Source organism: Megascapheus bottae, chromosome 17 (genome assembly GCF_031878675.1).
Source record: "Megascapheus bottae isolate mThoBot1 chromosome 17, mThoBot2.hap1, whole genome shotgun sequence".
NCBI lineage: Eukaryota > Metazoa > Chordata > Mammalia > Rodentia > Geomyidae > Megascapheus > Megascapheus bottae.
In genome coordinates this window covers 46,005,052-46,031,262 of record NC_143525.1, presented here as the reverse complement: position 1 = coordinate 46,031,262, position 26,211 = coordinate 46,005,052, and the positions used below count along the sequence as shown (strand labels likewise).

Here is a 26,211-nt window from a genome sequence, read left to right as displayed (position 1 = left end):
TGAGGCTCAAGTGGTAGAGCTTTAGCCTTGAGAAAGTCCAAAGACAGTGCTCAGGCCCTGAGCTCAAGCCCAGGACTGGCCAAAAGAAAAAAAAAGATGGTAGAAAATTTGCTACATTAAAAAAGGGCACAGATTAAGCTGGACAGGGTGGTATATGCCTATAATTCTAACTCAAGAGGCTGAAGCAGGAGGACAGTGTTTGAAACCAGCCCAGGCTACTTAGTGAGAAGCTGTCGCAACCAATAAATGACCATGTCATTGCTTGGACAACTCCAGGGACTAGGAATGCTTTACATTTTCCAAGCATTCCATTGTCGGTTCTTCCTACCTGCAACTTTCACCAATAGGACCCACGACACAAATCTAATTAACTTTGAACTCTCTGGGCCTGTGGCCTTCACGACTCCCAGGTCTTCTCCATATTATTTGGGTGCTGATCTCCTTGGAAGTATAATGCTTTCTGAGATTCTAGGTGCAGTTGAATAGCCTTTCTACCCTTCCAGAATTTCCCAATCATTTCCTTTTCAATTTTCTCACTAGCTTCCTTTATACTGTCCTTCATGATCTCAAGACTATATAAACTGCACCAAAAATAAGACAGATGAGATTTAGGGAAATATTATTTTACCTGATGCTCTTCGGGTTTTCTCTTGCTGCTTCACTTGCACATCTGGCATGTTTGTCTGAATGTTTGCCTTCTGTCTGGGACCCTGTTGGCCTGTGATATCAGTCTGGGAGGAGCAGGTACTCTGCCAGACTCCTCCAGTCTTCATAACATTGACTCACTGAGGAAGGCTGATAAGGACCTGAGAAGTGTCTATGTCAGGGCGTGACCTCAGGGAGTAAACCAGAGTTTCCTAATGGGAAAACTCAAGAGTGAAAGTTAAATTTTCAAGCTCTAAGACAATGATCACCTGTTCCACACATCCTAAAAGTACCTTCTGCCCTGGTTGTTATTTGCAAAACTCTAATTACACGAATATGTACATATTCATTGTGGTGGAAAACATTAATTTCTTTTCCACCATCCGTATTGTTTATTCTATGTTATTTTTATTCTCCTCTTACTCTTTGATAGACACATGTCCCAGTATAGTAAAATGCATAGAAATAAGAAGTTGGTGATCACTGGGTTGAGGATTATAGGCGAATTTTAATTGTGTGTGTGTGTTTGTGTGTGTGTGTGTGTGTGCTGGTACTGGGGTTAAACTCAGGGCCTGGACACTGTTTCTTAGCTTTTAAACTCAAAACTGGTATTCTACCACTTGAGCCACAGTACCACTTTCAGTTTTTCTGTGTATGTGGTACCAAGAAATAGAACCCAAGGCTTCATGCATGCCAGACAAACACTCTACCACTAGGCCACACTCACAGCCCTCCACAGAATATTTCTGAGGATAAAATGAGGTGCTACACACAGTGCATAACACAAGATGTCAGCTTTTTCTTCAACAGTCAATTATTGAATAATCAAATACACTCTAAATACAGCACAGTGCCTCTGGCAACCCAAAATAAAAACTGCATTTAGTGATTGCTTCATTTGGTACAAATAAGCACTTTTCTTCTATCATCCTCCTAACAACTTGGAAGACATGCATTATTTCACCTAATAAAATGACATAACAAATGAGAAAGACAAGTAAAGCTCTAGGTTACCTATCAGCAGAGCTGGGATTTGAACATTGGGGTATTTGAACCCAAAGTTCATCTCATTCTTCTACACAGCCTGGCTGATGGCTGGAAGGAGACACATACCTATTTTCCTTGGTAGAGGGGAAAGACAAACAATTCCTAACAGTTCAACCTGTACCAGTAACATTGCCTGAGCACTCTAATCACTAGGCGTTGTTTTCATGCAACTTGGTTAGATTTTATAATTACCTTATTCAAAAAGAAAAACTGCTAATACCTGGGTGCTGGTTGCTCATGCCTGTACTCGTATCTACTCTGGAGGCTGAGATCTGAGGATCAAGAGTCAAAACCAGCCCAAGCAGAAAAGTTGGCAAGACTCTTACCTCCAATGACTCATGCAAAAGCCAAACTAGAGCTACAACTCAAGTGGTAGCATGCCAGCCTTCAGTGGAAAAAGACAAGCAAGAGAAGGCCCTGAGTTCAAGCCCCAGTACCCAAACAGAAAGGAAAAACAAACAGATAAGGCCAGAGACTCTTGGCTCAGGCCTGTAATCTTAGCTACCTCAAAGGCTGAGATAAGAGGGTGGAGATTCATAGCCAGCCCAGGCAAGAAAGTCTATGAGACTCTTGTCTCCAATTAACCATCCCAAAGCTGGAAGTGGCGCTAAGCCTCAAGTGATAAAGATCTGACTAGCTTGAGCATAAAAGTAAGGGACAGCTCCCTAGTGCTGAGTGCAAGTCCCAGTTCCCATACAAAGATAAATAAAATGAAGTATATATGCCTGAACTCCAGCCCCTGAATATCTGATTGGACAGATCTGGGTTAAACCCCGGGCGTTCTAGAGTTTTGAATGTTTGTATTTTATGCTGGAGAACTTCTGTGTTGTTCATACCAAGGTTTGTTGCTCACTTATAATTTTGAGAAACACCTCAAGAACTCTATTACTCCAGCTAAATTTGGTACCCTGACCTGAAAGCTCAGCTAAATTTCCAGAGCTGGAATTATTCCCTCTCCCAGAATCTCCACATTCTCCAGTCTCCCTTCCCTTCAAAGCCACCTCTCTCAGTCTTGCTCATTTGCCTCCCCGCTTCTTTGGTATTGAGCCACGCTCTTTTTTTTTTTTCCTTTCAGAGTATCATTTTATGGTTGAGGACGTGTTTAAAAGGTTGATCAGCCAATGAGTTACCCCTGGACAGGAGGGGACACTTCCTTCCATCAGGGGCCAGAATCGGTGAACACGTAGTGTGTTCATTGAACGCACACTTCTTCCTCCAATCGTAGGCCTCACACACACATTCACCAGCAAAGTCAAAATCACCATGCCTAACATTCGTCCCGAGTTCCGGGGTCAGGGGAAAGAAAAGCAGCCAGAGGCACCAACTCGTCTCTCTCCAAGTGGACACCTAGACGCAGAAGAGCGGGGAGCAGCTGGCTTTCTAGCTCCACCCCTCATGTCAGCCTCGGCCTCCGATTGGCTCCCGTTCCTGCTATCCCCGCCTCGCTGCTGCTCACGTGACCTCACAGCCGCACACGGCATTGGCTGTCCCGACGCGCGCCGCAGAGGACTGTGGGCCGCGGGTCTGGCTGCCCGGAGCGGGGCGGACGTGGGAGACGGGTGATGGCGTGGTCGGCGGACCGGGAAGCTTGGCCGTCGCTCTCCGCTGTGGCCAAGTCCGGAGGGAGTTGAGAGCCTGGTCACTTGGGAGATCTCCCCGCGGGGTGACTGGCCGCACCTCGGACCCTGGCCCTCACGCCGTTTCCCGCGCGGCGACGCGGCCGCCACCGATGAAGGTGGTGGGGTTGAACCCCTGGGGTCTGGGATCTGCGCTCGGGAGCCGTGGCCGCCACCGATGAAGGTGGTGGGGTTGAACCCCTGGGGTCTGGGGTCTGCGCGCGGGAGCCGTGGCTGCCCCGCGCGGAGGCCTGTGCCGGGCGCCTGGAGACGCCGGATGGGCCGGGAGCCGCGGTCGCGGGCCGCCGCCGCCGCGCCGGACGGAGGTAAGCTCGCGTTCTAGGTTTATTATGCTGGTTTTTTTTTCTCTTCTCCAGTCCTGGGCTTGAGCTCCGGGCCTGCGCCCTGTCCTTGGGCCTCAAGGCTGGAGTTACGCCATCGAGCCGCAGCTCCACCTCCCAGGGCTTCATGCACGCTAGGCAAGCACTCTGCCACTCTCCCGCTCCCGGGGTGCTGAGGATGTCCGTCATGGTACCTAGGGCTTATTAGGGAGGGTCACCCATTGACCGAACGAAGGCGACATTGGTTGGACTACAGGCTTGGAACACGCAGTCCTCGATCTTTAGTGACTGACGGTAACGGAGCCGATGGAAACCGGCGATCGGGTGACTAATTGGCTTCTATTGTGGGCTGTGATGGAGGAAAGTGTTGTGGCAGCCAGAGAAAAGGACTGAGGGAGTTAGGAATACATCATCATCATATTAATAATAAAAGGTAAACATACAGCTCAAGTCATAGAGCACTAGCCTTGAGCAAAAAAAGCTCAGGGACAGTGTCCCAAGCCCAGAATTTAAGTCCCATTTATAGGCCCCCCTCCACCCCCAAAAAAAAAGGAAGAAGAAGAAAAAATGGCATTGAATTTATAAAATTCTCTCTGGAAAGGAGTGTGGGAAGGTATACAGAGACAGAGAACTTTGTACCTGATGTGGCTAGCAGAAGCAAAGATACTGAATTCGAATTAGGATTGTTTTAGAGTGATGGAACAACACTGTACAAAAAAATAGCCTTTTGGCTGGACACGGTGGCTCACACTTGTAATCCTAGCTACTCAGAAGGCTGAGATTTGAGGATCAAGGTTCATAGCCAGCCCGGGCACAAAAGAACCTGAGACTCCATCTCCAATTAATCACTAGAAAAGGGGAAGTGGGGCTGTGGCTCAAGGGGTAGGGTGGTAGCCTTGAGCTGAAGAGCTCAGGCGCAGAGTTCAAGCCCCATGACCCCCCAACAAAAAGATTGGCTTTTGGAGAGTCACCAGCTGGAGAGATAGGATTAAAGTATAGTAAGGTTTTCTATTGAGGGGAGAAGGACTTTCTAGATGGAAGGCACATCCCCGAAGACTTAGGAATATTCTGGGTTGGGAAGACTGTAAGGTACATGTTAGAATTATGGTATTAAGGATAAGTTTGAGTGGTATTTTTTTTTGTCTTAATATTTTATTTGCTTGTTTTAGTGTTGGGTATTGAACCCAGGGCTTCATTCTTTGGTCACTTTTGAAACATCTTAAATGCTAAGCAGATTGAATTTAATTTTCTGGCCTGTGGGGAGCAGTTAAACACTCTTTGAGTAATAGCAAAATCATCCTCTGTATTTTAAGGTCAGTATTGGTATACACTGGATTAAAGGGAAACTGCAGGCACATTGGGTGCCCAGTGTGGTGCCAATAGCAGAATTATGTTAACTTTTATATTAAGTAAACTAGACTTTATAATTTAGTAGGAAATCATTTCTAAAGCTGCTGTTCTAGATCTAGGCAGTAAATCCCTACCAAACATCCCTGAATGTTATTCTGCTTGGATGACACCAAACTGTATTTGAATGGTAAGTGTGGTAAGTGCTTCTCTACTCCGGTGGTCTGCAAAAACCATCAAAACAAAAACTTCCTCCAAACAAAACTTGCCCAAGTTACAATGAGATACGTAGAGTGGAAGAGAAAATACTTCTTGAAAACTTGAGGTAGAAACTTTTATCCAACTTATGTCTTCTATAGGTAGGCCCAAGTTTTCTTGGCTGTGAAAATAGAGCACCAGGCTGCTTTTAGCTGATGTAGGGAGGTGAAATGCTGAGGCAATGATGAGTGAAGCATAGTCTGACCTGGTATTGCCATTGCTTGAGTGTTGGCTTTGACCAGGGCATGAATCTCTAATCTTCTCTCTGAGCTCATTCTGGTTGTGTTTTTCCCCTGGTTGTCAGTCCTAGAGTACTTCAATACTGCCTCTAAGTGGTTTTCTGAATTACTGATACTTTGTTTCCCTCCTTAGGTTGAAGTGAAAAATCTGGTTTGAAATCTTCATGGAGGACTACAGCATTTCAGACCTGAATCTGATTCAGTTCCTTTATTGATTTACTGTATTAAAAAAAACATTTTAATATAGTATTTATGTGGTAAATCTTTTCAATTTTTTTCTTCTTCTTGAAACGTTTGAGTCTTTACAAGAATTTGTAAAATATAGCCACTATGTTCTGCTATGTTTTAATATTTTTAAATCGATGTCATAGATCATTTAAAAATTTAACTGTGTCATATATGTACTTTGAATTGCCAAAATTAGTTACATCATTAGAAAACTTTGCATACCAAAGACACATATTATTTTCACCTGTCCTATTAAAATTGATTTGAGGACTGGGAGTGTAGCTAGTGGTAGAGCCCTCATTTAGCATGAATGAAGCACTGGATTCAATTCCTTGGTACCACAGACTCAGAAAAAGCCAGAAGTGGTGCTATGGCCCAGGTGGCAGAGCACTAGCCTTGAGCAAAACGTGTCCAAGGACAGTGCCCAGGCCCTGAGTTCAAGCTCTAAGACTGGCAAAAGAAAAAAAAATTTTTTTTTGAGACTATCTCATTGTGTAACCCAGGGTACCCTTGAAATCTTGATTATTACCTCTGAATGCTGAGATTACAGGCATATATAACTACACCCTGCTGATAACCTTCCCTCCTTCCCTTTTTGGAATACTGGAGTTTGAACTCAGCTTAATGCATGCAAGGGAAAAGCTCCATGGAAGAGCTACTCCAAAATTGGTTGCTTTTGAGATAGGGTCTCACTTCTTGCTTAGCCTAGACCACAATTTGCCTACTTTAGGTTTCCCATCATAGCTAGACTATCAGGCCTCAGCTTTTATGCCAAACTACTCCCATTGACATAGAGTCTTAAAGACTTTTTTTGTTCAGGATCACCTAGAACCACAGTCCTCCCGATCTCTCTTCCCACAGAGCTGAGGTGATGTAGTGTGTGTTACCAGTATTGGTTGAAAAGGTTTTTTGCTTTTAAAAATCAAACATGTTTCTCTGAAGCTGCTGATCAAGTGGTATAAATTTCAGGCAACTTCAGTATTTTTTTTTTCTTCCTTCCTTACACTAGCAATAGAAATCAGTTTTATGCTCCAGACTTGAGTTGTTTTTACAAAGGATTCTGTTTCTCAGGCTGAGTCTTAAACTCATACCCCTACTTCAGTGAAGAGTCCTGTACCAGCTGGGTGCCAGTGGCTCATATCTAAATCCTAGCTACTCAAGAGTCCGAGATCTGAGGATTGCTGTTCAAAGCCAGCCCAGACTCATCTCCTATTAAGCCAGAAATGGGAGCTCAAATAGAGCTTTAGCCTAGAGCACAAAAGCTCACGGACAGTGCCTAAGCCCTAAGTGCAAGCCTATTCAAAAAGAAATGAGGCATGTACCCTCTTCCATACTAGGCCCGTTTCTGTATTATTTCACAGAAAGTTATATTCTTGCTCTTAAAGCAAGAGTATTTTGGTTCTAAAGGTTACATTTATTTTATTGTTGGTGCAATATATTGAGGGGTTACAGTTACATTCATCAGGTAATGCGTATATCATTTCTTGAACATGGATACTTCTCATGTTTTTGTCCCCCTTTCCCTCCCTTCACCCTACATTTATTTTAAAATAATCTTTAATATAAAAATATCTCAAAAAGTCAGAGGTGATCTGAATAAAAAATTTAAATACCTTAGTAGGTTTTCACATAATGACAGCAGAAAACAGTTGTTAGAAACATTTATTTAAACAACTTAAATGTTTCCAAGGAACTTCAGAAATAATCAGGATAGTTGCTGTGAGTTGAGCAAACTCTTTAATGGCACAGCAGAAAGAGTTTATTAAAAGGTCTCATTAAGGGTTCATTAAGCAAATATTTGACTTCATCTTCTCATTGTTAGCTTTGCTTTCACATTGAAAATTTTAAAGTACTGCTTATGTAAACATTTAACCTCCTAAAGGAATCTTCAAATGTTAATAAACTGTAGTAGACATCATTTACAACTGGGTCAGAGTATATCATTTTCTCCTAAAATGTTTCTTAGTATTTTTATAAAGAGCATGTCCATGTTTCATATTGTTTGGGAAGTGACAAAACGTCTACCTCATAGGCAGAGATATTTCCTAAAGAGAAGGCCTGCTTCCCCTAGCCACGCTGAGGTTTTCTGGAGAGCTTCTGTAGCTCTTGTTCCTGTAGATGGCCTGCACATCTTCAACCTTGAGTCTCAACTTTAACCAGGTTCACTGTAAGTTGGGGTCTAGGGGCAGGCCAAAAGGTTAAAACCAAAAAGGCATATCCTTTGAGAGGAATCCATGTAGTTGTTTAAAATTAATTTAATTTTGAACTGGGTATCAATGCTGTGTACCATGGTGAAAAACAGCCCTGTGGCTTTATAGTGCAATAGTTGAGCTGTGAAATAATTTGCTAATCCATTCAGTTCTCAGGGGAGTACAGCTTAATTAGATGCTGTACTTCTGTTGGATAGCCTGTGATGGGACAAGCTTGGTGACTCCTCACATAGTTATACACACAGCGATAACAAAACACATAGCCAGAGGTGGCAAGAACAGTATCATTCACCCGGGTTTTACGACACAGTGGGCACACAGTCTTCATTTTGGGTAACAGTGGGGAATCAGAATTATAGTCGAGGTGTACAGGTGGTGGTGGGGTAGGCAGGGCAGTCAATGATTTGATGGTTTCTTGATTTTCTGAAGAGTACCACCAGTCAAGAAACTGCAGGAAGAACACACCCACAGAAAGCCCAGTGGAGAGGGAGAAGGCAACACCTCCCACAGCTTTCTTCAGAGCCAACTTTATTTTCTCACTGACACTGCTGGGAGGGGAAAACAAGGGGTCAAAGTCAAATTTTACTTGGATACAATCACACAATAATTAATAAATGCAGTTTCACACTTCATCACGATCACTAAGTTGGGGACTGATGAGCTGCTATATTGAGATTGTTTCCTTAAGAATCTATTCTAAATGGTTCCCTTTTATTATTATTATTATTATAAAAATATTTTAGGGGCTGGGAGTTTGGCCTGGTGGTAGAGTGCTTGCCTAGCATGCACAAAGACCCGGGTTTGATTCCTCGGCACCATATACATAGAAAAAAGCTGGAAGTGGTGCTGTGGCTCAAATGGTAGAGCTCTAGCCTTGATAAAAGTCTAAGGACAGTGCTCAGGCCCTGAGTTCAAGCCCCACAAGTAGAAAAAAAAAGAAAAGATTTTATTAACACTGATTTTTTTTTTTTTTTTACATATTTCAAAATCAAGTTTACCCAAGTAAAGTATTCAAGAATGGGTGATTCCCTGTTTTATGTGCCAGTACTAGTGCTTGAGCTCAGGGCCTAGCACTGTCCCTGAGCTTTTTGGCTCAATAATAGCACTCTGCCACAGGAGCCACAGCTTTACGTCTAGCTTTTTGATGGTTAGCTAAGTCTTAGGAACTTTCCTACCTAGGCTGGCTTGGAGCTGCAATCCTCAGATCTCAGCCTCCTGAGCAGCTAGGATTACAGGCATGAGCCACAGGCAGCCTGCAACCAGAACGTTTAACTCAAGGTGGGAATGCTTAATGGTTTGCACTTTTTTTTTTTTTTTTTTTTGCCAGTCCTGGGCTTGAGCTCAGGGCCTGAGCACTGTCCTTGGACTTTCTCAAGGCTAGAGCTCTACCACTTGAGCCTCAGCACCTTCTATGTATGTGGTACCGAGGAATCGAACCCGGGTCTTCATGCATGCTAGGCAAGCACTTTAACCACTAGGCCAAACTCCCGGCCCAATGGTTTCCACTTCTGACTCAGCATTTTAGGTGTCGAGGACCTCACTATCTAGCCTGGTTGGCCTCAAACCTGTGGTGATCTTTCTGTGCTGAGATGACAAGTATATGCCATCATATCTAGCTCTCAGCTTTGTTTTTTGTTTTTCCCTGAATCTCAGATGGTTGTACAAAGGGGTTACATTTTAACATTTTCATCTAAGTGCTTGGTGCTAAGTTTCATTTAGAACTGTATTAACCTGCCTTAAATGTCAGCTTTCTGTGGAACTTTGGCTAAGGAACTTTGTTTTTCTCAGCTGTTAGAAGTACTACATTTACTCCATTGAGTTGTGACAAAACTTGAAATAATGAACATAAAGCAAACATCAAGCACAGGGCCTACCTAGCACATAGCAAGTGTTCATTAAAGTGTGCATTATATGAGGGAGGTCACTGATAGTGGTCTTTTGCTTTATGAACACAAAGAACTCTTACAGTTTTATTAAATAATTCAGGGTAGACTGAGGCAGGACAACTTCCTAAGATTAGGGCAAGATTTTAGAATTCATTAATGAAAACTTTTTTCTTTTTTGAAGACATTAGGCCTTACCTCCTGGCTAGTTGCTGCATCATTCGGGCCTCAACCAATCTGTACTCCATGGCTCGTATGTCCTCAACTGTCAGTCGGCCTAGCCGAACTCCAGCCAGTCTCAGCAGAGGAGAGTGATGTTGAGATTTTCCCAGGATGTAGCTAAGTTGCTGTACAAGAAACCAGCCTTCCCAGGCCATGTTAACAAATGGGTAGGCTGCCAGGAAGGCTCTGTAGAATCGTTTCCAGTGGGAAGAGGGGGGATGAATAGAATATTCATCCTCTTCTCTCAGGTTAGACACCAGCTTCTCCAGCTTCACTTTGAGATAGGGAAGAAGAACCAAGAACATAACTGACTTCCAAAGCTGCTTCTTGGGGAGACCAGCATTGGCTAATCTCTGAGACTTGTGAGAGTCTCCCATTACGATCCGTTTTAAGCCATAAAAATTTTCAGAAAAAGAGGCACTGGTTTTAGACAGATAATGGTGCTGGAGCAGAAGATCCAGCAGAGTAAAGATTTCATCAAACCACCTCCAAAAGAAGCCATAGTGTGCAGGGTTTGATTCTGCCAAAACCTAAAGAAACCACATGAAAATCAACAGAAGTTCATTCTATTACAGAGCTACTGTAACTTCAATTTGCATTTCCTTTTTCTCTTGCAATTTAATGTACTTTGGGAAATCTATCCTGACCTCCCTGAAGGGGAGCTAGGCATTCAGTACAGGGCTCTACACAGCCATAGGATAAGAAGTGTATGCAAAGAGTTATGCCAGTCCTGGACTACCACGTAAATTATTGGTTCGGTTTTCACCCAGTCCTTCCTGGAATCTCTCAGGGAATTTATACCTTACCTTGACCACATGCTGTAGAGCAGGTCTCACTGCTGTCATTAGACTGTCCTGGGCTACCACCTCAAAGATGGACGGCTGATCAGCCGCCACGGAAGCAGTGGTAACGTGAGCCCCGTGCTCAGCCATCGTCTCCCGCGTATCGATTTCACCTTTCCCACCAACTCTCTAGCGACCATGAATCTTGACTTTTTTTTTTCCCTGCATCAAACGGGTGCTGAATCTTAATCTTTCTGCATGACCCCTCGAACTCCAAACTCTCAAGTGAAAATCGACTGGGGAGCCAGGTCTACAGGAGACAGCGGAGGAGAAAGTCAGCTCCGCGAGGGCGAGGGGGCTCGACAAGGGCTGGAGCTGGCGGGGCACAGCGCGCCTCGAGGGGCGTCGGGCGGGTCCTCTCCTCCCGCAGGCCTGGAGCTACGAACCAGCGACCCTCGAGTCGTGGAGGGTGGGGAGCACGTTGGGGTGCCAGTGCCCCCGTCCGCGCCAGTCCTGGCTCGGTGACCCCGGGCGAGCGTGGGGCGGGGTGGGGGGAGAAGAAGCCGAGACGCCACGCTTGAAGGGAGAGCTCGGCTTTATGACAGAAGCCTCGGCCGGAAGTAGAAGCCCCGACCGGAAGTAGAAGCCGCGGGGGATCCCGGAGGACGGCTGGCGGAAGAGAGGCTCTCTAGCCCGCCGCGGAGGCCTTGAAACCGGAAGTGGAAAACTCTATGGTCAGCCGAGGGACTTCCGCTTCCGCCCCGCGCGCGCGGTGACTCAGCGGCAGCGGTGGAGGGCGGGCGGCTGGGCGTGGCTCCGGGCCGGGGGAGGGGGAGGAGGGGAGGTTGCGCCTCCCGTCCAGCCGCGGTTTAAAGTGACGGAAGCGTCAGCTGTCGCCCCACCGGTGATTAGACAGAGTCGTGACAACCTCCCGAGGAAGCGGGGTGACTTGTTCTGTCGTGGCGTCGGCCCTGGGGTTTGGAACCCCAGCTCCGCTTCCAGCTGCGGATCCTCCGATCTCCCCGCCGGCCAGCGGTGACCAGGAAAGCGCGGCACCAGGTCCTGGATTGCCCAGCCTCGGTACCAGCAGACATTGAAAAAAGGATAATACATTAGACAAGGCTGAAGGTTGCCATTCACTGACAATCTTTCAAGTGTTAAGATGTATAGCTTCACCCCCCGTGTGTGTGTGAGGGGCTTCACAGCCAGCGCTCCAACACTGTTCACTCACCTTTGTGCTGGTGTATGGTAGGAATCTGCCATTTGTTTGCCTTGGCCGGCTCCCAACATCCCTGCTTGGGTCCCAGCCTCCGTGTGGTTAGGATTAAAGGTGGGAGCTACTGGTTGGCAGCCTTCACACGTTTACATCTTCTGGGTGCAGGCCGCCTGTGGCTCACCCCTGAAATCCTACCTATTCCGGAGGCTGCCATCTGAGTATCACAGTTCAAAGCCAGCCCAGGCAGGAAAGTATGTGAGACTAATTTACCAGCCAGGAGTTAGAAGTAGAGCTGTGACTCAAGTGGAAGAACAAGAGCCTTGAGCCAAACAGCTCAGTGCCCAGGCCCTGAGTTCATGCTCCAGAACCCATGTCTGACACAATTTCAATCAGTCTGCGTGCTAAACAAGAACAGCAAGCTCGAGGCCTGACTTAAACTGTAATATGAGCAATAATTGTCTTTTTGCTTATCTACTAAAAGTTTCCCAAGATTTGAATTTTTCTGATTGCATCTTTTTTTTAAAGAATTTATTAACATTGATTTTTACATTATATTTCAAATGATGTGTTTAACAAGCAACTATTCAAGAAGGGAATCTCTATGTACAATCACTGTTCTGATTGCATCTTCAACAGGTCATGCAGCAATGTGCTTCTTTTCTCCTATAGCTTCTGTAACTTGATAATGGAACTTAGAGGCTTGATTACATTCATATTGGGGGTACAATATAAGGTGTCAGCCTTACATTAGAAGGCATATAGTGGTTTTCATCTCTTCAATAATATTTCAAATAGTGATATATATATATATATATATAATTTAAAAATAGGCAGCCACTTGTGGTCACTGAACATTTAAAATGTGACTAGTTGGAATTGGAATGTGCTGTAAGTATAAAAATATACATTGATTTAAAGTACTTAGTACAACACTACAAAATTTTAATAATTTTCTTTTTTCCAGTCCTGGGGCTTAAACTCAGGGCCTGAGAGCTGTCCTCGGGCATTCTCAAAGCTAGCATTATACCACTTGAATCCCAGCACCACTTCCATCTTTTTTCTGTATATGTGGTACTGAGGCATTGAACCCAGGGCTTTGTACATGGTAGGCAAACACTCTTGCCACTAGGCCATGCTCTTGACCCAATTTTTTATTTTTTATTTTATTTTTGATGAGTCATGGGGCTTGAACTCTGGGTCTACCTCCCTACCCCTTGAGCCACAGCCCGACTCCCCATTTGCTAGAGATTAATTGGAAATAAGAGTCTTGAGGTCTTTAGTGCCCAGGCTGGCTTTGAACTGCAATCCTCAGATCTCAGCTTCCTAAATAGCTAGGATTACAGGCATGGGCCACTAAATCCGGCCCAATAATATCTTTATAATTGTTTTAAATGTCAGTACTTTGGATATATAGGATTAAATAAAATATTAAAAAATTTAAAAATTAAAAGAGGAGGAAGCTGAGCACTTGAGAAACTAAGGCAGGATGATTGAGAGTTCAAATCCAGCCTAGGCTACCTATATCAAGAGTGTCTTATAAATGAATACCCAGCACACACACACACACACACACACACACACACACACACACACAATATCCACAAGACAAAGTTGAAAAGGTTTTGAATTGATGGTATATTTGATAAATAAAATGTAATTTTTAATATACACATATATAAATTCTTTACAGAAAATTTGGAAAATATGATTGAAAGACAACTGTTTGGGCTGGGATGTGGCTTAGTGGTAGGTGCCTGCCTAGCATGCATGAAGCCCTGCATGAAGCCCTGGTTTCGATTCCTCATTACTCCATAAACAGAAAAGGCTAGAAATGGAGCTGTGGGTGGTAGAGTGGTAGCTTTGAGCAAACAGAAGCTCAGGGACATCACACAGGCCCTGAGCTCAAGCCCCAGGACTGGCAAAAAAAAAAAAAAAAAAAAAAAAGAGGCAACTGTTTGTAAAGGGATACCAGAATATACATATTAATGGCATAGGAAAGTTTAACATGTCATTACTCCCTGAGAATGATTTCACACGTTAGCTTTTCTATTCTCACAGAGTTGATGGGGAAATCCATCCCTGGCTGTGTAGCCTCGCTCACACCTTCAGATGGTGGAGGCAGTTTCACTTCCCTTCCCCACCCCTTGTCCAGTTTCAGATCCTGGAATCTAGGAATTCGTTTGCGGGGATTTTATTTCGTAACGTTTAGATTTCAAGGATGCTGTGGAGGGATTCACTTTCCTCGTCACACCCGTTTCTCAGCTCCTCTTCCCTCCTCACTCTGCGTGTGTGGGGGGAGTGGGGGGCTGGGCTGTGTCGTCACTGAGGAACCTGAGCCTGCCAGGGTCAGAATACTGCACCCTCCGTGCGTTTAAGTTTTGGAAAAAGAAACTACCAAAGAAAACACGTCCTTGCGAGGAGCCCCGTGCAGAGACTCGTTCCCTAGAGAGCCCCGAGAGGAGCCCGGCTCGGCTCGCGCGGGGGCCCGGATCCTGGGAAGCGGGGCCCGCGTCTCCACGGCAACCGCCCGGCTCCCCGCGCACCTCGATGACGTGGCGCGGCGAGGCTCTCTGACGCCGCGGTTTCCGGCCCTCCATCTTTGTCCCTGGCAAATTGGGTTTTGCGCAGCGTAGACCTAAAGAAAGAGTCGTGACGGGCAGGAAACCATTACAACCGCTCCCTGGCTGTGCTCTCTGACTGCTGCCGCCACCCCCGCCTCGCCTCTGGTGAGTTCTGAGCCGCTGGCTGCTTTGGGGGGTGTGCTTCTTAGTGGATGGGGAAGGAAGGGGAGCCCCGGCCCAGACGCCGGCCGGGCGGGGGAGCATCCCGGGACGGGGCGGTTGAGGCTGCGGGCGCCGTCGGGGTGACCGTTGTGAGGGGGGCTCTGCCCGTGGCCGGCCGCCGGGTGGGGAGCCGGGCGGGGGGCTGGCGGAGGTCGGGGGACCCCCGAGCCGGGGCTGCGGGCCGCGGGGCGGAGGCCCGGGGTGTGGCGGGAGAGCCGGGGTGGAGGCTCGGGGTCAGGGGCTCCAGTGAGCGGGAGGCAGGGGGGACCCGGCCCTTGGTCCTCCCGACGCCTCGAGCCGGGCCAGGAGGGGCCCCCGTCGTGCACCCGAGGTGAGGGAAGGAAGGCTGGCTCCGCCGCCGGCTCCCCCTCCGCCCCACCCCCGGGCCTTGGTCTCGCCGGAACCGCGTCGTTAGGGAAACAAGGCTGCGGATTCCCCGGGAAGCGGAGAAACGAGGCTTTCCCGTTATTCCCAAACCCTGGCGCGGCTTCTTCCCCGCGAGGCGGTGGGAGATGAGGCCTGGCTCCGCGTGGAGCTCGGGACGTCCAGAGAGGGCCGGCCCGCCGTGGCGGCGGTGGTGGAAAGAGGGCAGCCCCGGCGGTTACCTCAGAAAGGCCGGGTGACTGGGAGCGAAGGCGGCGTCAGCGAGGCACAATTGACGTTATCAAGGCCCTCCCTGTGCGGTCGTGCTGCCTAGCCTCGGGGTGCGCTTTCGGAGTCATAGAAAGCAGCGGTGCCAGACACCAAGTAACACTTTCCAGGGATGACTAAGCGGATGGCAAGGTGAGAGCCATTCGCAGGTGTCCTAACGGCCACAGCTCCCGGAGCGGCAGGAGCCGCCTCCCTGGAAGGCGGGTGGTAACGTGGGGATGAATCCAGCTGCTCGGAGGCGAGGCTGGCGCGTTCCTTAAAAAAAAGAAAAAAAATCACGTTTAGGCCGTGGGTTCGTTCTAGTGGCAGAGTGCTTTTGTAGCATGCCTGAAGACCAGGGTTCCACTCCTCGGCGCCACATACGTAGGGAAAAAAAAAGGCAGAAGTGGCGCTGAGGCTCAAGTGGTAGAGCTCTAGCCTTGAGAAAATCCAAGGACAGTGCTCAGGTCCTGAGCTCAAGCCCAGGACTGCCCCCCCCCCCAAAAAAAAAAAACAAGGAGTATGTAGACAACACGAGTCTTCTCAGGCGGGGTGTCTTGGTATTTCATTAACAGTTGGATGTAAAGCTGTTCTTATTTCTTCCTAACACCGTGTTAACAATTTAATTATAGCCATTTAAATAAGTGCCAGATTTTATCGCTAAAATGTTTCATGATTTCAGATGAGCTGAATAATACTTCCAAGATTCTATTGTTTTTTTTTGTAATTGACCATTTGAATGAAAATGAGCAATCACCTCCAAGACTTGTAATAAAAGGTTGCTTTACTATTTACCTGACATTGGTCAGTTTCTTCATATGACCACTGAACTGTGTAAAGATGAGTTTATATGCAAAAATGGACCATTTCCCAGAGTCACTTGAAATTAAGACATTAGTACATTTTTTTCTCTGAATTTATGCTACTAAACTGTTAATCTTATTTCTCATTGGGGAACTGGAAGAATGGGAATTGAAGGAGAGGAGGGACTTCCACAACCTATATTTGGCAGAAACTAGGTTATGTTAAATCTGGATATAATCCTGTGGTGGGCGCCCTTCTGTGAAATATAGTGACGTCACACTTTGGGCTAGGACAAGCAGAGTGATTATGTGCTTTGACTTGGGCAGCTTTATTGTTTCACAATGTCCCTAGTACATACCAGGGACCACCAGTGTGTGACTTCTCTAGTTTGGGTTTGATCAGATAGAAAGGTAGTAGAGTTCAAATTCTTCTATGGTTTTTTTTCTGTTCTTCTGAGGAACATTACTTCCCTTCTCTCTCAGAAGAACTTCTATTCTTAAGGCACTTCAGTAAATTATTAATGTTTTAGATTGATGGTATTGGAGATTTGAACTCAGGTTCTCCTAAGGTTCAGGAACTTTTGTAGTACCTAGGCAGGTACTACAAGAATAATTTTTCCCAGAGAATTACTTTTTCTTTTCTTTCTTCTTTTTTTTGGTCAGTCATAGGATTTGAACTCTGGGCCTGGGCATTGTATCTGAGCTTTTCAGCTTAAGGCTACCCCCCTACCCCTTGAGTCTCAGTGCCACTTCCAGGTTTTCTAGTGGTTAATTGGAGTTGAGTCTCACGGACTTTCGTACTCAGGCTGGCTTTGGATCTTGATTCTCAGATCTCAGCCTCCTGAGTAGTTAGGATTACAGGCATGAGCCAGCGTGCCCAGCCCAGAGAATTATTTTTTCTTCAGCTTCATCCTGGCTATGTTTTCTGTCCTTTCTAGTTAAGGTGTCAGTTTTCACTTTCCTATATTTGGAGATTCTGGCTATGCTCATGTCTGGCAAGTGAGGGTGTACTTTTTTTTTTTTTTTTTTTGCCAGTCCTGGGCTTGAGCTTAGGGCCTGAGCACTGTCCTTGGACTTTCTCAAGGCTAGAGCTCTACCACTTGAGCCTCAGCACCACTTCCAGCTTTTTTCTATGTATGTGGTACTGAGGAATCGAACCCGGGACTTCATGCATGCTAGGCAAGCACTTTAACCACTAGGCCAAACTCCCCGCCTTGGTGTACATTATTTTTAAAATATGTATGTGAGATTTTTTGAGATGAAGTTTTTATACAACCGTTTTAAGATGAACATTCAGTGGCCTTTAGGACATTCACAGTTTGTAACCATCTTCTCTTGTTTTTATTTAGACTGTTTTCATCTTTCTCTGAAAGTCTTAATTTTTTTTTTTTTTTTGTTCTGTACTGGGGCTTGAACTCAGGGCCTCTTGGATTTTTCACTCACAAGCTGGAGTTCTACTACTTGAGCCATACCTCCACTTCTTTGGTGTTAATTGGAGATGAGAATCTCATGGACTTTCCTGCCTAGGCTGGCTTTGAACCCTGGTCCTCAGATCTCACCTCCTGAGTAACAAAAATTACAGACATGAGGCTGAGCATTGAATCTTCTGTTTCAAGGCAGAGACTAAGTCGTTATAATATTTCTCTGACAATATAGATAGGGAATATTTCTTTATAATGAATTATAATTAATTTTATAACATGTATTTATATATAATATATTTATATTTTACATATTATATTTGTGTAATATATAATATATAAATGCATATTATACAATAACATAGAATTAATTGTATGGTGTTAGCTATCAGTTATATTGTCCTCTTTTTTTTTTTTGGTAAGAGGGCAGATCCTGGGGATCAAACTACCAAGGTCTTTAACCTCCTGTGTAAGTTCTCTTACCACTGAACTACACCCTTTGCCTGCTGTCCCTTTATCTCTTCGGCTATCTTAAAGCAAAACTAATCAAATTATGAGACGGGAGGATTGAACCCAGGCCATCTCATAAACCAGGACTGAGCTGGTGTCACTGTGCTGCATCCCCAGTTCTTCATTTTTATTTTGAAATTATTTTAATTTGTTAAGCCCAGGCTGACCTTGAAATTAAAATCTTCCTGCTTAAGCATGCTCAGTAGCTGGATCGGTTTTCTTTTTTTTTTTTTTGCCAGTCCTGTGCTTGAGCTCAGGGCCTGAGAACTGTCCTTGGACTTTCTCAAGGCTAGAGCTCTACCACTTGAGCCTCAGCACCACTTCCGGCTTTTTTCTATGTATGTGGTACCAAGGAATCGAACCCTGGTCTTTATGCATGCTAGGCAAACACTTTAACCACTAGGCCAAACTCCCGGCCCCTGGATTGGTTTTCTTTTCGTTTTTTGTTTTTTTTTTCCCAGTCCTGGGGACTGAACTCCGGGCCTGAGCACTGTCCTTGGGCTTTCTCAAGGCTAGCGTTCTACCACTTGAGCCCCAGCACCATTTCCAGCCTTTTCTATGTATGTGGCACCTAGGACTGGAACCCGGGTCTTCATGCATGCTAGGCAAGCACTCTACCACTAGGCCTCTGGGTCTGTTTTCTTTAGAGCAGAGGGTCTTGGTTTAGGATCTGTATTTTTGATTTCTAAAGATACTTGATCCTCCTTTCCTCCCTAATATATTGGAGTTGGGTACATTATTCTCAAAGATAAAATTCTCATAATAAACAAGACAAATATATGCTTTAACATTGAAATTTGTTAGGAGAGATATTGAATCGGGTGACCACTAATAAAGTCATGACTTAAGAACTAGGTTATTTTATTATTTAAGGGAGTGTAATAAAAATTCCTATTAAGAATTTAATGTAGATATATGTTTGAGAACTCTAGAGAACAGAATAATTCTGTGCACTTTTTTTGGTGAATTTTTCCAGGAAATTGCTGTTTTTAAATCCTAAGCAAGTTTTAAAAGTTTTGATGATCTTGGTGGATTTAAAATGGCATAATGGCATCCTAGACAAACCAGAATGGATTTCTACAGTATACTCCCCTTGTCAGGCTCTAGTAATCATTCCTGTATATTGAGTTTTCAACTCGTGTATATAATTTCCTTGATGATTTCAGACTTATTCCAATTCTTTTATATATGAAGAACTCCATGAGTTTACTCCATATTTAGTTTTCCATGTGAATGGATTAAATGATTATAGTACTCTGAATTTTTGCTTCAAAGGCATTATGAAAATATTATATAATGCTAGTCTCTTACTTTAATTATGACAAATACCAGGACAAATTTCTTTTTCTTTTTTCTTTTTTTCTGGTCGTGGGGCTTAGAAATCAGGGCCTGGGCGCTGTCCCTGAGCTCTTCAGCTCAAGACTACCATCCCACCCCTTGAACCACAGTTATACTTTTGGTTTTCTAGTGGTTTATTGGAGATAAGAGTCTCAGGCACTTTAGTGCTCAGGCTGCCTTTGAATCTTGATCCTCAGATCTCAGCCTCCTGAGTAACTAGGATTAGAGACATGAGCCACTGCACCTGGCTGACATAAATTTCTGTATTTCATAATGATTTTTAGGCATTGGCTGTGAAGCACTTAGAGAGATTCTGGTACAACTTAAAGAACTGTATTAGCCTGTAATCATGTCTGTAATCCTAGCAGCTCAGGAGGCTGAGATCTGAAGATTGTGGTTCAAAGTCATCCTGAGCAATAAAGTTAGTCTTATCTCCAGTTAATCACCAGACAACCAGAAGTGGCTCTGTGGCTCAAGGTGGTAGAGTGCTAGCTTTGGGTGAAAAGGCTCAGAGATAGTGCCCAGGCCCCAAGTACAAGCCCATGACCTTCCACCAGCCCCCAAATCTATTAGGATCCAGGACATAAATAATAAATGGCTGGTTGAAAAGATAGCAGATTAATCTTCTTTCCATTAGATTTTACAAGAAGCACAGTATAAAGGTCCTTTTAAACCAGACTCATTTTATATTTTAGGTTTGTTTGGCTCTTTTTTCCTTTCTCAATTACAATTTGTTTTTACTGGTTGGAGGTCTTCTTACTCTCAGATCCATATTTATTATTTTATTTTCAAATGTGTTATTTGAGTTTGCATACACTTTTTTTATTGTTGATTATGGGACTTGAACTCAGCCTAGGTGCTGTCCCTGAGCTCTTCAGCTGAAGGCTAATGCTCTACCACTTAAAACACAGCACCACTTCCTGTATACACATTTTTGGGTTTCTTTGTTTGTTTGAACTCAGGGCCTCATGTTCTTGCTTAACATGTGGCTGGAGCTCTACTACTTATGTCACACTTCCACTTTCTGCCTTTTTCTTTTATTTTTTTGACTGCTTAATTGTAGATAAGAGTCTCAGATTTGTCTGCCCAAGCTGACTGCATATAGGTCTCATCTTCCTACATAGGTAGGTGTATAAACATGAGCCACCAGTGCCAGCTGAATTTGCCATTAGATGATTGTTTAAGTTATATTGACCTAATAGTAACAAGTGTCAGACAGCTCACCTGAAAATTGATGTTATTTTTATTTATTTATTTATTTATTTTGGTGGATCATGGGGCTTGAACTCTGGGTCTGGGTGCTGTCCCTGAGCTCTTCAGCTCAAAGCTACTGCCCTACCCCTGGAACCACAGCCTCACTTCCGGTTTTCTAGTGATTAATTGGAGTTGAGTCTCAAGGTCTTTTTTTTTTTTTTTTTTGCCAGTCCTGGGCTTGAGCTCAAGGCCTGAGCGCTGTCCTTGGACTTTCTCAAGGCTAGAGCTCTACCACTTGAGCCTCAGCACCACTTGCGGCTTTTTTTTTTTTGTATGTGTGTGGTACCAAGGAATCGAACCCGGCTCTTCATGCATGCTAGGCAAGCACTTTAACCACTTGGCCAAACTCCCAGCCTCTCAAGGTCTTTTGTGCCTGGGCTGGCTTTGAACGTTGATCCTCAGATCTCATCCTCCTGAGTAGCTAGGATTATAGGCAAGAGCCTGGCTTAAAAATTGATTTAAAAGAAAAGAAAAAAGCATTGCCTGGTGCCAGTGGCTCAGGCCCAGGCACACGCAGTAGCCTTGAGCTGATGCACAAAAAAAAGCATTATTAATGATGGTGGCAATTAAGACACATTTTTTTTGTTGTTGTTTTTTAATGCAGTGAAAGCTGAATGTATTTAGTGAAAGTTGAATGTATTTAAAGGGTTAAATACTTTGGACAAAGTCCAAAATATCATCTTATGATTTTGGAAGGAATGTAACCTGCCCATTTGATCTTTGTTTTGTTTATGTAAGTAGTAGAGACATAAATCCACAGAGTAAATTCACCTGGGAATTGAGGCAGAAAAATTAGGGTTGAGATCTATATCTAATTATAAATTTCCCTCCCCTCATGCCCTTTCTTTGACATGGAGTCTTGCTATAGATTGGACTCAGACTGGGAGTACAGTTTGGAAGAGATCTTCCAAACCAACTTTTTCCAATGTTAAATGGAATAGTTGAAAATGTTTTACAAAGAATTGTAACTTTTGCCCTTGGAGAGATAATAGTAGATAAAAATCACAAAGCCAGCCAATGCGCTGGTGACTCATGACTGTAATCCTTACTACTATGGAGGCTGAGATTTAAGGATTGTGGTTTAAAGCTAGTCTGGGAAGTCCATGAGACTTTTATCTCCAGTTAACCACCAGAAAAACTGGAAGTGGGCCTGTGACTCAAAGTGGTAGAGCTCTAGGCTTGAGCAAAATAGCCCAGGGTTAGCACTCAGACCCTAAGTTCAAGATCCAGGACTGACTTCGTTACCCTTCCCCTGGGGCTGGGGGGGGGGGAACCCCCACAAATCCATGATACTACATGGAATTAGTATTACACATGATTTGGTCTTTAGATTTTGCTCCTGAAGGCAGGAAGTTTTTCTGTTTTTCATGTATCTTGAATCACCAGTGCTGATGGTAGGAGGAAGCTACTTATTTTTTTTTCCAGATCTGGGGCTTGAACTCAGGGCCTGGGCATTGTCCTTGGGCTTTTCCTCAAGGTTAGTATAGCTTTGCCACTGAGCCATAGCACCACTTCTGGCTTTTCTATGTATGTGGTACAGAGGAATTGAATCAGGGTGTTTGTACCTGCTAGGCAAACTCTACTGCTAGGCCAAACTCCCTGCCTCTGTGTGTGTGTGTGTGTCTCGGTTATAGGACTTGAACTCTGGGCCTGGGAGCTGTCCCTCAGCTCTTCAGCTCAAGACTTCTGTCCTACCCCTTGAGCCACTTCTGGTTTTCTGGTGGTTAATTGGAGATAATACTTTAGTGCCTGGGCTGGCTTTGAACTGTGATCCTCAGATCTCAGCCTCCTGAGTAGCTAGGATTACAGGTGTGAGTCACAGCACCTGGCAAGCTTCTCACTTTTTTTTTTTTAACCAGCCCTGGGCCTTGAACTCAGAGCCTGGGCACTGTTCTTCGACTTTCTCAAGGCTAGAGCTCTACCACTTGAGCCATAGCACCATTTCTGGCTTTTTTCTGTGTATGTGCTACCAAGGAATTGAACCTGGGTCTTCATGCATGCTAGGCAAGCACTCTACCACTAGGCTAAACTCCCGGCCCGAAGCTACTCATTTTTGAATAAAGAAATTCTTAAATATAAATGTTAACTGAGTGTGTGTGTGTGTGTGTGTGTGTGTGTGTGTGTGTGTGTGTTTTGGAATGCATTGATGAAGCAATGTTTTAAAAATCAGGAGGCTGTGACTGTGGCTTAGTGGTAAAGTGCTTTCCAGGCATGCATGGAACCCTGTGTTTGATTCCTCAGTTCCACATAAACAGAAAAAACCAGAAGCTGTGTTATGGCTCAAGGGGTAGAGTGCTAACCTTGAGCAAAAGAAGCTTAGTGACAGTGCCCAGGTCCTGATTTCAAGCCCTAGAACTGAGGAAAAAAATGCCTTGCTGGATACACACACACACACAATCAGGTTAAAGCCATTCTTTTTTTTTTTCTTTTTTTTTTTTTGCCAGTTCTGGGCTTGACCTCAGGGCCTGAGCACTATCCTTGGGTTTTCTCAAGGATAGAACCCTACCACTTGAGCCACAGCACTATTTGCAGCTTTTTCTTCCTATGTATGTGGTACCAACAAATTGAACCCATGTCTTCCTGCATGCTAGGTTAGCACTTTACCACTAGGCCAAACTCCTGGCTCCAGGATAAAGACATTCTGTTCTCTTGCTATAGGTGCACGTTAAAGATCCAAAACCATGACTGACTCCAAGTACTTCACCACCAATAAAAAGGGTAAGTAGTAGAATTTAATTACATCTTTTGACATTTTCAAAAAATGCTCCAAGTAGAATGTTTGAGTATTTCAGATACGCTACAAATTCTCCAGATAAGTGTTTCTGAGTAAAAGTAATTACGGTATAGAGTTTTCGTTTGTTTTGCAGTGCTGGAGACTTAACCCAAGACTTCACATATGCTGGGCAAGTGCTTCACTCGTGAGCAATGATTTCTAGCCCCCCCCCCTTTTTTTTTTTGGCCAGTGCTGGGCTTGAGCTCAGGGCCTGAGAACTGTCCTTGACTTTCTCAAGGCTAGAATTCTACCACTTGAGCCTCAGCACCACTTCCAGCTTTTTTTTCTATGTATGTGGTACCAAGGAATTGAACCTGGGTGTTCATGCATGCTAGGCAAGCAGTCTACCACTAGGCCAAACTCCCGGCCCTCTAGCTCTTTTTTATTACCTTCATCTATGTGATCAAAACATAATACTGGTTTTTACATGTGCATATAGGCTTAGAACTAAGGATTCATCTTGGGAAACTTGAACCTCTTCTGTAAAATTGTTCCTAAATATCTAATTTCTAGAGATCTGGTTGGACCTTCCATCAAAGGCAGAGAAATTTATTCTCAGCTTGCTGTACTCTTAGCTTTTATATTCAGTAAGCCTGTAGTTATTGATTATTCTGGGCATGACACTGACTGCTATTGTTGTTTTCCTCTTGTTCTTCAATAACTTGTCTTGCTTCTCAGATGTGTATTTTCTTTTCTCCTCCAGAGGCTGTATTTCAGATTTTCTAGCCTCAAATTTGTCTTTCTTGTTCTGTTGTAGTATTTACTGGTGCAGTTGTCTCCATATTTAGCTGAGTTTATACACTACACATCTATATTGCACTGACTAGTAAATATTGAGCACCTACTATGTACATCTGATTAAATATCTAAATTTCCTCCAAGTCACAGTAGCAATGGAGGACTCCTACTACACAAATCTTGGTTCCTAACTACTGTTTTTCACTAAAGGAAAGCAGAATTTCTTGGAGATATAACTTCTAGGGATGGTTGAGAAAATGTACAGGTTGGACATGAATATCTCATAAGTACTCAAGTGATGGGACATACCAAGGAGCACCAGAGCTGGACGTGATCCCCATTATCAAAATATGGATAATTTGAGCATAAATTAAGTGATCATAGCTTTGGATCATGATCAGTGATCATGACAAGTAAGACTATCAGCCAGGTACTAGTGGCTCACATTTCTAATCCTGGCTTCTCAGAAGGCTGAGATCCGAGGATCAAGTTCAAAGCGAGTCTGATCAGGAAAATGACCTTTTTAAATTTTATGCAAAAAAATTGAGACTTAAAGATTTTGTGGTCCCCGTCCCTGTCCCCCCCCCCCCCCAATCTTGAGGCTTGAACTCTGGGCCCAGGCACTGTCCCTGAACCTTAAGCTCAAGGCTACTGCCCTACCCTTTGAGCCACAGCACCACTTCTTGTTTTCTGGTGATTAATTGGGGATAAGAGTCTCATGGACTTTTTAGCTTTTTAAGTACCGGGCTGGCTTTGAACCTTGATCCTCAGATCTCAGCCTTCTGAGTAGCTGGGATTACAGGTGTGAGCCAACATGCCTAGCCAAAGATTTTGTTCTTAATGTACTACATAAAGTTATTTCTTTTCTTTTTTTTCCTCTTATGATTTATTTCATGTTGTTATTATATCTGACTTTGGTAACTGGTATATTGTATATATGTTTATTTGTTTATTTGAAATAGGGAAGGGATAGGGGAAACAAGATGATTGGAAGGGGGTGGAGGTAGGGAGGGAAAGGGGGACAAAAACATGAGAAAGGGGTATCAAGAAGTAATGTAAGCCAGGCTGTAATCCTAGCTACTCAGGGCTGAGATCTTAGGATCAAGGTTAAAAGCTAGCCCAGACACAAAAGGACCAATTAACCTCTAGAAAACAGGGAAGTTGGGCTTGGCTCCAGGGTAGGGTGGTAGTCTTGAGCTAAGGGTCTCAGGGGTAGGGTGGTAGCCTTAAGCTGAAGAGCTTGTGACAGCACCCACGCTGAGTTCAATCTCCATGACCCACAAAAAAAAAAAAAGTAATGTACCCACTACCTGGCAAATGTAATTGTAACCCCTCTATACGATAAAATACAATTAAAAAAAAAAGAAAGATTAAGTCATTGCTAGATAAATACCATGTTTTTAAAGATGAATAGACCGTGTTCCTTTTGCTTCCTGCAACTCCCACCAGAAAGAACTGCCACTGGAACATATTCCTTAAATTTGTGCTCAGTACTGGAATAATTTCAGCTACATCCTGTTTTCATTCTGCAGCTCCTGCTGCTATTCACAGTTCAGACTTTCTGAAACCCTGCTGTTTGTCTTTTATTGTTCCCAGAAGTCAGTGGTAGGAGCTCTAAGAGCTTGGTTTGACAGCATAGAACTTGCTAAATAGGTACATGACTCTTCCAAGGCCTAGCTGTTCATTAAACGAACTAGATTTTTATAGCAATTTGCTTGCCTTTTAGGGATGGATATTGATAAAGGAAGCTTTTTTAGTGCTGAGTTTTTTTGTGTGCAGTCATACTGGTGAATGAGGTCTGGGTAAAATGAACCTGGAGACCAGTCTTTCCCTTCCTTCCCTTTCTCTCCCTCCCTCCCTCCCTCCCTCCCTTCTCCTTCCCTTCCTCCCTCCCTCCCTCCCTCTCTCTTTCTCCCTCTCTTTCTTT

At 44.3% G+C, this 26,211-nt stretch overlaps 2 protein-coding genes and 1 non-coding gene across 7 annotated transcripts in view; 2 read left to right on the top strand and 1 right to left on the bottom strand.

Moving 5' to 3' along the window:
- The first annotated feature begins 5,430 nt into the window (after positions 1–5,430).
- Positions 5,431–5,527, top strand: LOC150052017 (Z30 small nucleolar RNA). The gene has a single exon (XR_016538486.1). It is a non-coding gene; the product is annotated as a Z30 small nucleolar RNA (small nucleolar RNA).
- A 2,307-nt stretch (positions 5,528–7,834) lies between these two features.
- Positions 7,835–11,293, bottom strand: Pex12 (peroxisomal biogenesis factor 12). Of its 2 annotated transcripts, none has more exons than XM_090351242.1 (3): positions 10,843–11,293; positions 10,013–10,566; positions 7,835–8,479 (listed from the first exon to the last, which is right to left on the bottom strand). In XM_090351242.1, exons 1-3 carry the CDS (start codon positions 10,966–10,968, stop codon positions 8,077–8,079), a joined length of 1,083 nt encoding a protein of 360 aa, XP_090207368.1. In that variant the 5' UTR covers positions 10,969–11,293; the 3' UTR covers positions 7,835–8,076. The 2 variants fall into 2 exon arrangements, with proteins under 2 accessions (XP_090207368.1, XP_090207369.1); XM_090351243.1 differs by having other exon boundaries at positions 7,835–8,476.
- A 503-nt stretch (positions 11,294–11,796) lies between these two features.
- Ap2b1 (adaptor related protein complex 2 subunit beta 1) overlaps positions 11,797–26,211 on the top strand; it is a 94,387-nt gene continuing 79,972 nt past the window's right edge. For 2 of the 4 annotated variants that reach the window (XM_090351237.1, XM_090351234.1), the window contains exons 1-2: positions 14,618–14,760; positions 23,432–23,491. In XM_090351237.1, the coding sequence (XP_090207363.1) occupies positions 23,455–23,491 (37 nt within the window). In that variant the 5' untranslated portion in view covers positions 14,618–14,760; positions 23,432–23,454. Of the gene's footprint in view, positions 11,899–14,617; positions 14,761–15,299; positions 15,601–23,431; positions 23,492–26,211 lie in introns of those variants that run through there. The other 2 variants (XM_090351236.1, XM_090351235.1) reach the window with 2 other exon arrangements.